At 41.8% G+C, this 16,544-nt stretch overlaps 2 protein-coding genes across 5 annotated transcripts; both read left to right on the forward strand.

The window, feature by feature from the left end:
• Positions 1-971: 971 nt before the first annotated feature.
• On the forward strand, positions 972-5,095 carry LOC115664743 (HIPL1 protein-like). Its single transcript, XM_030586629.2, has 7 exons — positions 972-1,780; positions 1,919-2,076; positions 2,500-3,297; positions 3,380-3,605; positions 3,687-3,865; positions 4,186-4,415; positions 4,577-5,095. The coding sequence occupies exons 1-7, from the start codon at positions 1,684-1,686 to the stop codon at positions 4,974-4,976; spliced, it is 2,088 nt and encodes a 695-aa protein (XP_030442489.2). The 5' UTR covers positions 972-1,683; the 3' UTR covers positions 4,977-5,095.
• Positions 5,096-7,423: 2,328 nt separating this feature from the next.
• Positions 7,424-13,970, forward strand: LOC115678948 (DDT domain-containing protein DDR4). Of its 4 annotated transcripts, none has more exons than XM_056319178.1 (12): positions 7,424-7,980; positions 8,100-8,210; positions 8,851-8,937; positions 9,024-9,061; positions 9,147-9,228; positions 10,570-10,676; positions 10,918-11,074; positions 11,340-11,432; positions 11,586-11,709; positions 12,475-12,517; positions 12,598-12,816; positions 12,890-13,970. In XM_056319178.1, the coding sequence occupies exons 1-12, from the start codon at positions 7,528-7,530 to the stop codon at positions 13,632-13,634; spliced, it is 2,259 nt and encodes a 752-aa protein (XP_056175153.1). In that variant the 5' UTR covers positions 7,424-7,527; the 3' UTR covers positions 13,635-13,970. The 4 variants fall into 4 exon arrangements, with proteins under 4 accessions (XP_056175153.1, XP_056175154.1, XP_030458325.2 ...); XM_056319179.1 differs by having other exon boundaries at positions 7,430-7,980; positions 12,896-13,970; XM_030602465.2 differs by having other exon boundaries at positions 7,497-7,980; positions 12,625-12,816.
• The last annotated feature ends 2,574 nt before the right edge of the window (positions 13,971-16,544 follow it).

The raw sequence follows: 16,544 nt of genomic DNA on the forward strand, positions 1-16,544 counted from the left end.
AGAACAATTGAAAGATTTAAGATTGAATTGGCCCCGTTTAGGATTTTTTGGACAGTTTTCCCCTTTGCCTTGTAATTTGCAAATCACTACTTATCTGACTTTTTTTTTTTTGCTAAATACTACTTATCTGACTTGAGTTGGAAGAAAGAATGTTGCTCTAATTTAATCCCGGTCTTGAAATAGCTACAGACGCTACCAAACACGACATCAATAGAACAACGATATAATGGTGACTTTCTAACTTCTCAGAGTCGATGTGAAGAGTGCTGCAATGCAGAAAAGCGTCTCTTTCTCAAAAAGTCAAAGCTTCAAAAACCCTCTTCATCTTTTTCCTTTTCACATTTGCCCATCTGAACAAAATTCTTTCTTGGCTTCATCCTCGCCTGAGGACAGGCCAAGAAGAAAAAGCTCCTTCTCTTTTTCGTTCTCTTTGTGAACCAGAGAACGAAAACGGAGGAAGAAATGGTCATCTGGGTCATATTCACACACCATTTTCGCTCTCCATCCTCACCCTCTCTTGCGCGTTTCCCTCACTTGAATTGATATCAGATTAACATATAAAGAAAACCAAAACCCTTGACTATTGCATTAGTTAAATCATTTATTACAGATGTGCAGAGGTATTGTCTGACAGTGACGATGCGCATGTGACGACCCTTTTCAAGTTTTATCTAGAAGAGTTTGCCCGGACAGGCACGACACTCGTATTTCGCTCGTTTGCCCCGTCTCTGGGTCCTCGAGTTTGATCCTGTGAAAAGATGCAAAAGACATAAAGAAAAGAGAGGAAATCTTTTACCATCCTCATTGTCGGCAGTGAACAGAATCTAGTCTTATGCAAGAACCATCTGTAGTTTTCACGTGCTAGCATTTCTGCTCTCTTTTCTTATTTGTTTAATGCATATTTAACAAGAAAAGGACATTATGCCATCATCATGACATGTGGGAAGTCTTGGTTTTCAGCCTCTGTTTGACTCAAAGGGCGACTGGGGGTTGTGAATCGTGTTTGTGTGCATATGTGGCAAGTTTCTTGAAGTGCGTTTGTGTCTTTTTGGGCTTAATGGAAGTGAATACCGTTTGAGCTCGCAGAAAAGAGGCGATGGATGTGGTCACAACACACGACACAAGAAGACAACCAAGACTTACAATTTCAACTTGGGGCTGAGAACACGGGGTAGGGTTCCTTCTCAACCACCCCAATTAAATTCTTGGATTGAAAAATGAAGAGGGAAAGCTTATTCATGTAAAATTCAACTGTGGAGTCTCCCCGGCACCACCTCCGTCTCTAATTTTAAAGATTTGTGGAGATCTGTTTCCGCCCAGTGATTTGCACAATAGAAAAAGTCTAAAGGCTTGTGAGTCGTGACTCAGAGAGTCGGAAAACTCCGGCTAAAGAGACAGCAAGAATTGTTTATATTTTCCGCTTCTGGATGGTGTTCTCGAGAGACTATGTAGAGAGAGAGAGAGAGAGAGAGATGGGGCCAATAATGGAGTGAAATAAGGAAGATAGAGAGTAGTTGACAGTGCTCGGAATGTTCAAACCACCCAAAGAATTGGTTTCTCTGTAGATAAATGTTTCCAAGTGTCAATTTGGAGCTGTGCCTTTCAAATCTTTCACCGGGTGTATAAGAAGTGCAGAGGGTGATGTGAAAAAACCATTTTTTGGGTTTCTGGTGATTCTGGTATATGATGGGTGGTCTTCTTGCTCTTGTCATTCTGGTTTCTAGCTCTCAGCTGATGTTTCCTAATCCCACAGCTTCTCTTCCTCTATGCACTGATTCAAGTAAGTTCAATTTCTCTTTCCATGCTTTCTTTTTCATTTTGCATTTTTAGAGTTCACGATTTGCTTTTGCCATGAAATGTTGTGCAAGAAATGCGTAATTGTCTGAATCCTCTCGATATCTTCCTGTAATGCTAATAGGATCTCCAAGTACCCAGACAACTCCACTGACATTCTGCCCTTACAATGGAAGCACATGCTGCAACTCCACCGAAGATTCGCTATTGCAGAAGCAGTTTCAAGCCATGAATGTATCCATTTCTGCTTGCGCGTCGATTTTGAAATCAATCCTCTGCGCGGTACGCCCTTTGCTCGCCCTGTTTGTTAAAATTGCCTGTTGGCTGTTGAACGGAAGCTGAGATTTTGGGCTCATACTTAGAAATTTTTGCACTTCTCTATATGGACGTTGATTTCCGAAGAAAAGTTCTAATGAGGCAATAGTGACTTTTGGGCAACATGATTGTTTTCGTTATCGGATAGTGGATCGAAGATGCTATAGCTCTCGTGATGCTCACTTGGCCATTGATCATAACCTAGTCAAAGTTTCCCATCCAGAAATCACACGAGTTTATCTCCTGTGTCATAATACTCACTTAGCCCATGATGAGAAAATTTCTTCAAATGACACTCATTCAAATTTATTTGATTTGCTTTTTATTTCTCTCGGTGAATCTTTAATAAAATTGTGGACTCATGCGTTTTCCCTCTATCACGGCTCACAGAAATGTGATCCTTTCTCCGCCGAGTTATTCACAGTAGGTTCTGTGCCTCGGCCAGTTCCTATCCTGTGCAATTCGACTGTTTCGGCTAATTCATCTCAGTCCAACCAAGCAGAGACCGACTTCTGCTCCACAGTATGGGATACATGTCAAAACGTATCGATATTCAACTCACCCTTTGCACCTTCCTTACAAGGACAAGCCGGAATACCGGTCAATGCCAGCTTCACCAAACTGACTGCATTTTGGCAGTCCAAAGGAGATTTCTGCAATGCGTTTGGTGGAGCATCGCTTGATGATTCCGTATGTTTCGATGGTGAGCCTGTTAAGCTGAATAGCACAGAAGCACCGGGCCTCCCAAAGGGGTTGTGCCTCGAGAAGATAGGGAATGGGTCATATCTTGATATGGCCGCCCATCCTGATGGCTCCAACCGTGCTTTCTTCTCTGACCAGAAGGGTTATATTTGGCTTGCTACTATTCCCGAGCAGGGATCGGGAGGATCTTTGGAGATTGATCAGTCCAGTCCCTTCTTAGACCTGACTGATGAGGTTCATTTCGATACAATATTTGGGATGATGGGTATTGCAATCCATCCGAACTTTGCAGAGAACGGCCGGCTGTTTGCTTCATTCAATTGTGACAAGTCAAAGTGGCCTGGTTGTACAGGAAGATGTTCGTGCAATTCAGATGTGAATTGTGACCCTTCGCAGCTACCTTCTGATAACGGGGCTCAACCGTGCCAATACCAAACTGTCATTGCAGAATATTCTGCTAATGGTTCTGCATCTCAGCCTTCTTTGGTACATACATCAACCACGACTCCTCTTACATTGTTGCTTTTTAAGGGACAGTTGTGTGATCAAGCTTTCATTGTTTGTCCAGGCAAAGAGTGCCAACCCGATTGAAGTGAGAAGGATCTTTACTATGGGCCTTCCATTTACCGCTCATCACGGAGGACAGATCCTCTTTGGACCCGCCGATGGGTACTTATATTTTATGATGGGAGATGGTGGCTCGCCTAATAACTCGGGCGACCCCTACAACTTTTCCCAGAACAAAAAATCATTGCTCGGGAAGATCATGCGGCTTGATGTAGATAACATCCCAAGTGAGTAACAACATCTGCAGTATTATCTTCTTTTGAATGTGTTGTCTAATCAACCTAGCTTTTTTCTCTGGATTGTTTCAGGTGTTGATCAAATAGACAAACTTGGATTCTGGGGAAACTACTCTATACCCAGTGATAATCCCTTCACTGAAGATAACCAGTTGCAGCCGGAGATCTGGACTCTGGGGATGAGAAATCCATGGCGTTGCAGCTTTGACTCGGCAAGGCCTTCCTACTTTATGTGTGGAGATGTTGGGCAGGTTAGAGATAAATTCACGTTCATCATCTTTAGCTAGCACTCATAGTTTTCTGTCAAAGAAACGTCTCGACCGTAAAGGGTTTCTTCGGTGTGTATGCCATAGTTACTTGCTAAAAACCACTTTCAAAGCCAATGTAATATGTCTCTGCCTCCGGCTTCGTGCTAAACACTTCCTATAACTGAACTAAGTTTCTCTTTGCTGGAGTTCTTTCAGAAACTGTCTGGTACATAATTTGAGTACTAATTGACTGATGGGCATCATGATAGGCACTTCAAGTCTTTCTCTGAACTAATGTCGAAATCGATCGTCGTAATCTACAGGATATATACGAAGAGGTCGATCTAATCACCAAGGGCGGAAACTATGGCTGGCATTATTTCGAGGGTCCATATCGTTACGCTTCCGAAGGAAATACTTCAATAAAGGCGACAAACTTTATTTTTCCTGTGCTGGGTTATAATCACTCTCAGGTTAATAACAAGCTAGGATCCGCGGCCATTACCGGCGGCTACTTTTATCGGTCAACCACTGATCCGTGCATGTATGGAAGGTTAGTAGCGACGTGCGTCTATTTGCATTTGATGTTGTGCATTTGGTACTCATTGTTGATGTCTTTATCCGGTACTCATTGTGGATGTTCTGTATGCATGTCTTGGTCTATTGAGTTACTGCAGAAAGGACCACTTAACTAAAATGTCACGCATTGTTTAGGTACTTGTACGCGGATTTGTATGCCGGAGCGCTCTGGGCGGGCGTGGAGACTCCAGACAATAGCGGCAACTTTTCTTCGAGTGAGATACCTTTCAGCTGCGCGAAGGATTCGCCTATAAAGTGCGACTCCGTGCAAGGAAGCTCCCTTCCGACTCTGAACTATATCTACTCTTTCGGGGAAGACAATCGCAAGGACATTTACATCCTGGCTTTCAATGGGGTATATAGGGTCGTCCGCCCGAGTCGCTGCGGCTACACTTGCCCGAAAGAAAATGTCACCGACGTCTCGACCCCGGGTCCGAACACATCACCTTCGGGTGCAAACCTGTTGGCCTACAGATACAGCAGTTTGACGTGCCTAGTTGCGTCCCTGTGGTTATTCCTCTGGGGCAACATGTAGTCTTTTTCAGTAGCCCGAAAAACGTTGTAATTCCACACGAATGCGCGCTCTCCGGTGATTCCGACCGAGTGTGAGTTCCAATTTTGCTTGCAGATCATAGTTTTCTTGGAGGTGTTAAAGATCATCATGGAAATTTCTTTGAACTATGTACATAGGGCACATGACATGTTTTCACAGAAGATGATGAACTGCTAAAGTCAGTTGGGCCAATGGGGTCAACTGTGGGCCCTTTGCATACAAACATTGACATGTTGGCCCAAACTAAGAGATCGGGTCGGGTCAGATCCGACCCAAAAGAAAAGGAGAACGTTTGTTGTACCCAAGAAGAATATGCCCAACATGATATTTACCAAAAAGGCCAAAGAAAAAGTGTGAAATTACAAAAATTTATTTAAGCCAGGTCTAATTGTCTACTTAACCAAGAGGACTAATTACTCATTCGACCCCGAGCCTACGAAGGTTGATCGCTAGCGACATGAGAAATTCATCTTTAGATGACGGGATATTTCGGAATAAGAGGGACAAGAAACAAAGAATGTACATTAAGAATAATGCGATTTGAAATTATCTAGATCGCACTCGAAGCGATGAATCGAGCTGTCGATGGGTTTGTCTCTAGATCAAGCATCGAAAACCTCGTGAAATTTCAAAATTTTTCAAAAATGTGTACTGAAATGATTTCGCGTGATCGCAAGATATCAATTTTGCAACTTTATGCCGCCTTATTCTTATTGTGACCCTTTTTGTCGTCTCTTTTCCTTCATATACATCTTCATGTCATCGCCGCCGGTTCTATCCGCCTCTCCCAACACTTCACTAACCCAAATAAATATGCACGAAGGCAATGAAAGCAAATATATATTTCTTGGTCATTTTTTTTAAAATTAAATTTTCAAAATAAATTATGACCCTTTTTTTTTCAAATGGTCTTGACCAAAATTGCCCTCGTAAAGGGAAACTACTTCTTTATGGAGGAAGTTCAGAAAAGGAAATGCATATCTAAATGAATTCTCGATAAGCAACTAAATAAAGAAAAAAGACATGACTATTTAATGCGTCGATCACTTTCGAGACAGACACGATCAATGTTTCGAAAAACTATATGCTTCTCACATTTATTTAAATTTCATCGATATATTAAGACACTCGTTAATAAAATCTTATTTAAATGGGTGCATGACAAAATAAGTTTAGGGTTAGTACCACAAAAATCCTAAATTGATGCACCAATAATAAATTTACCAAAAATTAATTTTTTGATCACGAAAAATCTTAAACTAGTACATCTATGATAAATTTACCCCAAACTAATTTTTTGACTGCAAAAAACCCCAAAAACCGATATATAAGTGACAAGTTTACCTTCCGTTAGTTTCCGTTGAATTGAACTAATGCAACGAAAAACCACAAATTAGTATACCTGTGACAAACGGATAGTAAAACCTCGGACTAATACACTCGTTAACTGCCAAGTGTCATCCAACTTGACAATTTAACGGTAAGATTTAACAAAAACTAATAGAGGGTAAAATTGACATAAATGTACCAGTTTGGGATTTTTGGTGATTTGGGGTAAATTTGTCACGGGTACACACCAGCTTGGGATTTTCGTGATATTAATCAATTAATTTATCACCAAGAGCAAAAAGAAAAAAAAAAGAAGAAGATAAAAAAGTAAAGGGTAAATATCAAGAAAAACCCCAAATTTGTATACCTTGCGATAAATTTACTCTAAACTAATTTTTTGACCACATGGAACCTCAAACTGGTATATTTGTGACAAATTTACCTTTTGTTAGTTTCCTTTAAATCGGATAAATACCATGAAAAATATCAAACCGGTACACCCGTGACAAACAGAAGTACAAATCCCAAACTGTTACACCCGTCAACCGCAACGTGTAATCAAACTCGGCAATTTAACATTAAAATTGAATGGAAAACTAATGATAGGTAAATTCGTCTCTGTTTGGGGTTTTTTGTGGTTAGAAAATTAGTTTATGATAAATTTATCATAATTTTACCGGTTTGAGATTTTTTATGGTCAAAAAGTTAATTTGAAATATAAATTTGAAGCTTTTCAGTGATATTAACCCAAAAGTTAAAAAAAATTACAAAATACCAAATTCAGGTGTCCTCCTCCTCCTCCTCCCCCCTTTTCTCTCTCTCTCTCTCTCTCTCTCTACCCTTCTTCTTCTTCTTCTTCTTCCCTTTCCTTCAGCCCTCCCCCCGTCCCTTCTCTCTCTTGTTTCTCTCTCTTTGCAAAAAAAAAATTTCACTTGCAGAAGCAGCGAAAAGTCGCAGGAGCCACACCTCCCCCGTCAAATCCCTCTCCATTCCCCACCCCCGCGCTCCCGATGCCCTTCCCCTTCTCTCTCTAGAACTCCCCCCCCTTCCCCCCCCCCCCCTCTCTCTCTCTCTCTCTCTAGAGCTCCTCGATTCTCCAATCCCGAACCGCCATGATCTCTTCCGCCTAATCCCCGGGCACCCTAAGCTTCCCCCCCCTGAACAACCCCCTTCCCCGATCTCACCCCCACCCCCCAAACCGACCATGTCCTCCGCACCGCCCCCTCCGATCCCCTCCGACCGATCCTCCCCCGCGGCCGCCGGGGCCCCGAACGGCGGGAGCGGCGGCGACGGCGGAGGAGGCGGAGGCGGCGGCGGGGGCGGGAGCAAGGACGACGACGCGGCGCAGAAGAACGGGACGGTCGTCGTGGTCCCCACACGGAGCGGGAGGCCGGCGCGGGCGTGCGCGATTAGGGCTGCCTCCAGGCTCCAGGCGGCCGCGCAGCAGCAGCACCAGCAGCACCAGCAGGGGGCGGGGGAGAGGAGGGCCAAGGCCGCGAGGAAGGAGGAGCGCGAGCGGGGCGAGGAGGAGTCGCCCGCGCAATGCGCCAGCAGCAGGATTGTCACGCCGCTCGTGGCTGCTCCGGAGACGGGGCAGCTGCCTCGGTGGAGCCTCCGGTCCATGTGGGAATTGGCTTCGATACTTAATTTCTTGCATGTGCGTGAGCTCGTTCGCAAAAGTCTTATGTTTTTTTTTTTTTTTCCGGGGAAGTGGCGTGGTCCTTCGTGTGGGGAAGGTTTTGATTTATATTTTTTTCTTGGCTTTGGTTTGCGCAGGTTTTTAGGCATTTGTTGAATATCTCGGTGGAGTTCTCTGCGGAAGAGTTTGAAACGGCTTTGCTCTCGCCCAATGATACATTAGGGGATATACACATGCCTCTGTTAAAGGTTGGTGCTTTCCTGTCATTGAGGTGCTTGAACTTGAATTGAACTTGTAATGCGCTTTCCAAGTCATGTTTTATGGTTTGCAACCCTTTGTGCAAGGACTTTTATATGGAAGGTTACGTGGTCATGTGATCGTATCTTAGCCTTCGATATGTTTTTGCTGAAGTTGGCTGAATCTTAGTTGGTTAGTCACATGGAATCTGACCGGCCGTTGAACTTATTGGTGGAATAGCCCAGAAATGTATCGTTAGCCAGAAATCCATTTAGTGTGTTGCTTGTTCCTCTAAAATCTGCCATAATTTGGGAATGTAGGCTTTATACAGTTTTTAAGTCTAATGTCATCTTCCTTGTGAGGGTTGAGGGAAGTAGGCAAGATTTCTTGTCCGGGAACTGAGTTTTTTATTCTGTAGAGTGAGCAGGGCGATGGATGAAACATTATGATTAAGGAGCGGCGCTGAGGGGTAAAGCTGGGTGCAAGTGATAGTAGTTTATTGCTGGAAGTTTTGCTTTGGTAGATAAATTAATCAGCAGTTACATTGGAGTAATGGCTGTTTTTTTCCTTTTGTGCCCTCGGCTATTTTCGATGACTTTTTCATGGTACTGAACTGTTTCTAGTTGTGCTTAAATCTTAACTCTTTTGTAGGCAATCCCTCCAATTACAAGGATGGCACTTACTCGCGATACCTGGGTTACTGTCTTGTGCAGAAAGTTGAGAGACTGGTGGCATTGGGTAATTTGAACCTACTATTACCTATAACCAACAGTTCGCATGTAGTTTTGTCTTTTTGCCTCTGGGTTTAACTTGAGCTTTTACAGGTTGCAGAAGGGGAGTTACCCATTGTTGCTTCACATGGGTGAGTGGTTATGCATTAGATTTTTCTGCACTTAGTTAGGGAGTATGTTCTGATTCTATCTTATTATGTTGAGTTATTTTTTCAGGGCTGAGGTTGAACTTTATAAATCTCTTGACCCCGGGGTCCGTGTGGTGATCCTGAAAGCATTATGTGACATACGTGTAGAGGTATCCATTTAATCATGATAATGAAAAATGTCATCCTGCTGCGTGCTCTTCTGCTTGCTAATATATCTATTCATCTGTCTGAAGTACTTCTAGAGAAATGATATGTCAAATTCCTGCATAGCCAACAGCATCTCATCGGTAAATATGCTTTAGAAGTTAATGTGATCGTTGGATATGAAAGAATTGTGGGTTGTGAAATACCTTACTGTGAGAATAGGAGACCGTACCCGCTAAGTCCTTTGTAGTCGACTCTTTGGTTGTGGTCTGTGATTCCTGTTTCCTGAAACCATAATATCAAATATACTATTTGTTTTATTTATTTTCATCATTATCTCTGATCTTTATCAAGTTGCTTCCATCTTGGAATATCTGCTGTGTACCTAAGAAATGCAAACGTTTCTTATTCAGGTTTGTCGTTGATTTTGATTACTCTTTTGCTGTTGATTTTTCTATGCTAGAGTTTGTTACAAGTAGCTTGACCATATTAAATATGAAGGTGGTTTCTCTCCTGAATGTATTACACACGAGCCTTTGATCTCATTGCTAAGATGGGGTACAGCTTCTTTTGCAGCCACTTTTATTCTCACCAAAAGATCTAGAAAGTTGTTAATTGACATGTGTGCAGCTAATTGACTTTTCTATGTGTTGCGCTGAGACAAAGTTATATCATCACTGAGTCATTCTCTCTTCTTATCACTTTCAAGATTTTAGCTTCGATTCATTGAGTTCACCATGCCGAATTTCCTGAATTCGATTTGATGAAACTTATGCAAGTTGGTAAATGTTAAATGGTTGAGGACGGGCTAAAAGTCCCTGGGTCTTTTGTTTATGTCTGATGCAGTTCGTTCAAATGGAATATGCATATTGTCAGATTACATTTTCAAATGCCTAGATATGTCATTACTCCACAGTGAATCTTCAATTCTGGCTTGGCTTAGGGATTTTGCCCAATCAAGTCAACTTTACTTTATATTTTGGGAATATTTAATGTTGGCACTTATAATGTTTGGATAAAGGAACCCTTCATCTAGCTTCCTGTTTTTTTTTCCTGCTCTGTTTTTTTTGGACGAATTTTCCTGTTTTGTTTTGAAAAAGGGGGGAAAAAGCAAGGTAATGAGTACGACATCGGTCTAGCAGTCAGATGTTCAGATGTTACTTGAGTGTCTCCATTCTTTCTTGAGATAGGCCCTAGGCTAATGATGCAATAAACCTGACTACATTTTGGACCCTGTATTTGGCATTCGTCTAGTTGATATGTTCTTCTGTAGTTTCATTTTTTTTTGTCATGGTCTTTTCAGTTTAGACAGGACTAGTGAAATAAACTTTTTATGCTATTTGCAGCAAGAAGATATCCGGAGCTTCATTGAAAATTCAATGAAGCACGGCATTCAACTTTCAGCTTTCCGTAAGGAGCGAATTGGAGGAGATTCAAATGGAGTCCATTATTGGTGAGTGGTTGAACTTATCAACCATCCAATTCCCCACGTTACTGATTTGTCTTTGCAGTTGGTTTATTTTCTACACGTTGTTTATTTTCTGTACTGTGGGAAATTTTCCCAGTACATTCTTACCCCACAGAGATCTGTCATAGTTTGTTCTCATGCATAAGTGCTCTACCTTTGTGTGAAGTGTAATATTTTTAACTTCAATACTTCAAGTTTTGTAAGAATTTATTTGACGTTGGTGTAGGTACGAAGATGATCCAATAATTGGTCATCGACTTTACAGGGAGATAAGGAAAGTTGAGGTTAAAAGAGCGAAGGCAAGGGGTTCCCAGGTCATCCCCATTGCATCATACCAGTGGGAAACAGTTGCAACCAATTTGGATGAATTTCAAGATGTATCTGTGAGTTACAAAAAGCATCTATGGTTATATTCCTGGGTTAGAATAGTTAATCAATTGTAGATGGTTTTTTTATCTGACTATGTAGTGGACCCTCAGCATATTAGGTGGAGCAATGATGGTGGAAAAGAAATGAGAACTCCTATGTTCTTTTTAGTCAAAAGTTAAATTTGCTTTATCTGTTGCAAATGCTATGCATGTGAAATCTATGTTTTCCCACCTTCATCAGTTTCTGCTGCTCTGTCTTATCATAAGTGATATGCTCCAGGAGAAGCTTTTCTCCAGTAAAAACAGGACAGAGGTGTCATTGGGGAAAAAGTTGAAGATAGACATGCTTCCCGAGATTGAAAGAGTTCACAAGGTATTACAACTTCAAGGCAATATTGCCTCTATCAATGTCTGGACGGTTACAAATTACCTGTGGTTTCCAGTACTTGTTCATCCCAGGATGTTGCTGTGTCATCCCCTTATCTGTCTGCAATTTTTTTTTTATTTAACTGCTTGATTGTCACAGAGGAAAGAGAGGCTGCTTAAAAAGCAACACAGAGAAGCTCTTCTGCTTGATAATTTCTTGAACATGGATGGGCTTGCTCCTGGACGCTCCCTTCGTGATAGGAAACCTGTCACCTATACTTTCGGTAAAGAACACAAATCGCCCTCTTTCCCTATGTTCTGTTACTACTGCTCTGTTTACTTTTGAAATCAAAATCGAATGTAGGATGCAATGCACTCCTCCCTGTGTGTGCGCTATATTTCCTTTTGAAAGGAGTCAATGTCTTATTCCAGCTATTGTTGCATATTTTCACCAAAATTCCATCATGAATATGCTCTTTGCTGATATGATTCGTCTAAAAGCAGCTGACTGCCCTGATGAACGTAACTCTGATCGCTCAAATATGTTGGGATCGTTCTCTAATAAATTCTTTATTTGGTCGGAATTCTCTAAGCAATTCAAGGGTATATTTTTCTCAACTTTCCAAACCCTCTTCTTCACTTTTCCACGCAATGGGCGAATATGCCATTTTCATAATCCAAAGCATTTTATCTCGTTACTTGAATGTACCTGTATTGCCTCGTAAGTAGCAGATGGTGTGCTGTCTGAATATGTGGAATATTTTTTTGAGCTGTGTTGCTCGTGTGTTTCTTTTCATGTTTGGTCACACTGTCAACTTCAACTCAAGACATTTTAATTGAATGGTTGAACTACTCTCGTATTTCATCAGATGAATTTTCATCTATCTAAGGTGATTGATATGGTTTATCTGCCATGCAAATTGCTGTGTTTTCTCTTTTTGGGGTTTCCTTGCCTTAAGAAGTATGAGAGTCTGGTGCTTTGACATGCAATATTCTTGTATGATGATGATGTTTATGCATATTGATGGGCATGTAAATTTATTTTGCAGATGATTATGACCGATCTATCAACGAGGCAATCAAGATAACCAAGTATGGAATTTGAATTTTATGGATTCCTATATTGTATATGTTATGATATCACCGTTGTACATGTTAGTGAACCTGATTAGGAATGGCAATTCTCATGTACTTTTCAGGCGTAAGCAGCCTTCACCAGAACCTACCAACCGAAGAGAAGGTGCTTTCATCAAACCTGAAGCTTCTGCAAATGGTAAATGGAGTGAACTCTTGCATGCCTCTCCGTACACTGGTTTTAGCGCCGTATCTCCTGGGTCACCTGATTTTGATGACATGGATGATGATCAAAAACCCGAAACCTTGGACCGAAGGTACGTCAAAATCTGTTTTTATATCATATCTTTTGACTGATCATTTTATTCATCACTAAAAAATTACGCCCAGCTACAGACAAAGACGGAGGCCTCAAAGATATTCGGAGAAAGACTATGTTGAAGCACTATCGGATAATGAGGCAGACTTTGACAGTGATGATGATATAGTTGGAGAAGCTGTTTATGACGAGGAGTATCTCAGGAAACGCAAACAAAGAAGGGTGTCCAGTAGCTCTGAGGGAGATGAGGAGTATCGTTGGGATGAAGAAAATCCAGAAGAAGAGGAAGAGGAAGAGGAAGAGGAACATTCCTTGGGTATGAGTGATGAGGACAGCGATGAGCCTCGAAAGACTAAGAAATTGCCTGGGCGTACACGAAGGGAAACCAAATTAAGATCGGTGGTTGATCTACAGTCAGGTCTGAGACGTAGTAAAAGGGCGACGAGGAATCGTATAAATTATCGACAGTATGAGCTCTCAGAATCTGAAGTGGAGACTGCAAAACCTAACAAGTGGCATACTAACAATGAGCAATCAGAAGCAACCGAGAGTGAGGGGTATTCAATGGAAAGTCAAGATTCAGAAATGAATGGTAATGAGCAGGAACTCAAAGTCGATCATCCTGTTGCCAATCACCCCAATACAGCAGTAAAAGAAGATATTCAGCTGGCTGAGAGAATTGAGAGCCCAAGCCAAGAGGAAGTTGCTGATCAGCCAAAAAGACGTTTTCTTGACCTCAATGAGCTTGCTCCTGGGTCAGGCTTTGATGATGGTCCTAACCCTGAAACGAAGGATGATGATGAAGATGATATGTAAAGCTCCCGCAAGGTTAGTATTACTTTCTGATGGAAGCTCATTGTACCATCTGAGGTGCTATAAATTTTGTATCGAGCCTGCAGAGGAAGTTAATGATCAGATTTTCTCTTATGGCGTAGCCAAAGCAACTGCCACAGTGAGCAATTGCTTTGACAGGCAGTGGGATCACGGTGTAGGGAGCTATGTAGATTAGATAGTCATTTTTTAGTATGGCCACTCTCTTAAAAATCCATAGGATGGATTGGGATTTGTTGGGAGATGTTGACTTGGCCCAATCGATGTACAATAACATCTAACTTATATGTGAAAGATGTCGCTTTGATGTTTAGGCTTTAATGCCCTTGTAGTTCTTTAATTTTTGGCGATCATTACGATGATCTGCGCGTTAGCATTAGGGTTGGTCGGATCCATAAAATCATATTACCACCTCAGGAAGTTATCGTCAGTGTAATAGAGCACCAGCCTCTCTGGTTAGGCAACTAATTATTCTTTGAAGGCATCATTTCTTCGTGCATCATTTTAGCATTTTGATTCTCGCACTTTGAAGCTGATGGATATGTGCTTGATGCTCGAGACTCCAGCTCAAAATGCTTTCCAAAACTGCTCGACCTGAGGGGGATGTGCCTCAATCGCGAATAGGGTTTCGATGGTATGCAGCCGAACCAGCAGTATCTGTTGAAAACGTGGTTATGATAAAAAAGAAAAAAAGCTTCCCTCTTAGTGTTTTGACAAGGTCTTTCTTATTCAAAAGATTTGATAACTCTTGGGTTGTGATTGCTAGTTCGGATTTGAGTTTAGATAGGATGTTAAGTTATCTTATCCGATGTTTGGTGACATTCTCCAAAATTAGATAAACCCAAATACATCTAAATAAAATGCCAGATAAGAAATCTGGGTTAGGGAGTGGGATAAATCTGGATTGAATGTAAAATTTAAAAAATTAACACGCATTAGGAAAATCTCACTTCAAACGAGACTCACTGTCCTAGGCATTTCTCACCGACGGCACTCCACCATTTTGGCGACCAACGTGACAGTCCCTCACTCCAGCGTTCTCAAGTATCCTCGCTGGTGCCCTTACTCGCTGTTCACTTGGAAGGCTATGGCTCATTACCTCATCCGTGACTCCCTCTCTTTTCTCAGTTGGTTTTCCATCACTCCGGCATCCTTGAGTATCCTCAATGGTTGATGGTGCCTTTGCTCGCTGCTCACTTGGAAGGTTAGTGCTCATCACCTCATCTGTGGCACCCTCTCTTTCTTAGTTGGTTTCCAGATTTTCCACCATGATCTCTTGGTTCCTCTCTCTACTTCACCTTTAATTACTCATTCTCGGCCTCCATTGTTCCACAATCTCTCTCTTGGTGGACTCTGAACTAAGCGTTCATCAAGTGTTTATGAAACGCCAAAGAGAAATCGCCTTCGGTTCGGAATTTTACTTAATGGAAGAGGTCATGTCTGTTGAAAGTCGTCAAGCTCCTGAGGCCGATTCCCGAAGACTGCTTGTTGACGATAGTGATTGAGAGGGTTTGAGTCCTCACGTGCAGATATGGGATATTGAAATATTTTCAATGATTTTCAACTATAAGAATTTTAAAAGATTTTCAATTCTTTCTTAGGTTGCAGATTTTCAAAATTTTCAAATCCTATCTTAGGTTGCACCAAATATTTGATTGGATATTTTTACGATCCGAACGATATTTGAAGGATTTTAAATCCTCATTTATTTTATCTTATCTCAATCCGAATCTGGACGACCAAACGCAGTCTTGCTATTTGACTAGGACTTATTTGTACTTTCCATCCCCGACTCTTGTTTGAGCGTAGGCCTCATTTTGGTCCAGCTTCACGAGTGGATTAAAGTGGACAAAACAAAAAATGAAGTTCCGTCGACTTGATCTTAATTCTCTGTTCGACCCCTCATCAGTTTTGGAGTCTACGGCCAGGTGCAAACCAGCGCTCCTTCTCCTGTATCTCCAGAAGTCGAGCAACACAAATCTCGTCCCCAGTCCCACGGGAATAGACGCGATGGAGTGACAAAATACTAACCGACATGGCAGCGATGTCTTGGGATTTATCGTGCCCATCGAATCGGTTGTCCCCCCCTTTATCGTGCTTTTAGATACGCGTTGCAAAGCAATAAGATAGTGGCCGATCGGAATGGCGGGACCTTGCGCGGCGCGCCGACAAGGTATCTCAATCTGAACCCTCAAAATGCACGAGGGAAGAAGATCATGTAGAGAACTTTGGGGGTGGGTGCGTTTTTGGGACTGAGCCAAAATTATTACTGATCAGGGAAAAAGACAAAGGGCTCGTTTGGTTCTTGCTGTAGTATTGGGCTATTTTTTTTATTTTGCAAAAGGCTTTGGGATTTTCTTTTTTATTAAAAAAAAAAAGCTTACCCTTCGCCGGCTTCGGCGAAGGGCCACGGCCGTCAGCAAGCTAGATTTGGCATCGGTGGCCGTCGCATGACCTCAAGCGACCTCGTCGGCCCTTCGCCAGCCAGATCCGGTGTCGTCAGCCACCCTCACCAGCTACCCTTGCGCAAAGAAGATGAACAGTAACAATGAAGGCAAAACCGGAATATTAAAGAATAAGTTAGGGTCATTTGAAAAGAAAAAAATTGATTTCAACATTTGGCAAATTCTGAAACCCCAAAGCTAGTTCGAAAGCCCATGAATGCTTGCCAAACGCCTTAGCATTTCCCCAAGAGACTTTCGTGGCCAAAAAACCCCTTGAAAATGCTGAACCAAATAGGTGCAATCCTGAACTTTGACTAAATAAGCAATTTGATGCCTAAAATTTTAATTTATTCAATGTAGTTCCTAAACTTTTTTTCTAATATTCAATATTGTCTCTGAACTTTTAATTTGTTTAATTAAATCCCTAGACTTTTGGTACATGTTAAATCCT

The sequence above is a fragment of the Syzygium oleosum genome, unplaced genomic scaffold (assembly GCF_021117445.2).
Source record: "Syzygium oleosum isolate NSW1041296 unplaced genomic scaffold, Sole_v2.1 Sole_v2.17, whole genome shotgun sequence".
In the NCBI taxonomy this organism is placed as follows: Eukaryota; Viridiplantae; Streptophyta; class Magnoliopsida; order Myrtales; family Myrtaceae; genus Syzygium; species Syzygium oleosum.

Bases quoted from the DNA above. Each gene is read 5' to 3' on its own strand.
- LOC115664743 (XM_030586629.2), top strand. From the start codon at position 1,684: ATGATGGGTGGTCTTCTTGCTCTTGTCATTCTGGTTTCTAGCTCTCAG. The intron at 1,781-1,918 runs GTAAGTTCAATT...TAATGCTAATAG, and splicing joins TCCTCTATGCACTGATTCAA to GATCTCCAAGTACCCAGACA. The intron at 2,077-2,499 runs GTACGCCCTTTG...CACGGCTCACAG, and splicing joins TGAAATCAATCCTCTGCGCG to AAATGTGATCCTTTCTCCGC.
- LOC115678948 (XM_056319178.1), top strand. From the start codon at position 7,528: ATGTCCTCCGCACCGCCCCCTCCGATCCCCTCCGACCGATCCTCCCCC. The intron at 7,981-8,099 runs GTGCGTGAGCTC...TGGTTTGCGCAG, and splicing joins CGATACTTAATTTCTTGCAT to GTTTTTAGGCATTTGTTGAA. The intron at 11,075-11,339 runs GTGAGTTACAAA...GATATGCTCCAG, and splicing joins ATGAATTTCAAGATGTATCT to GAGAAGCTTTTCTCCAGTAA.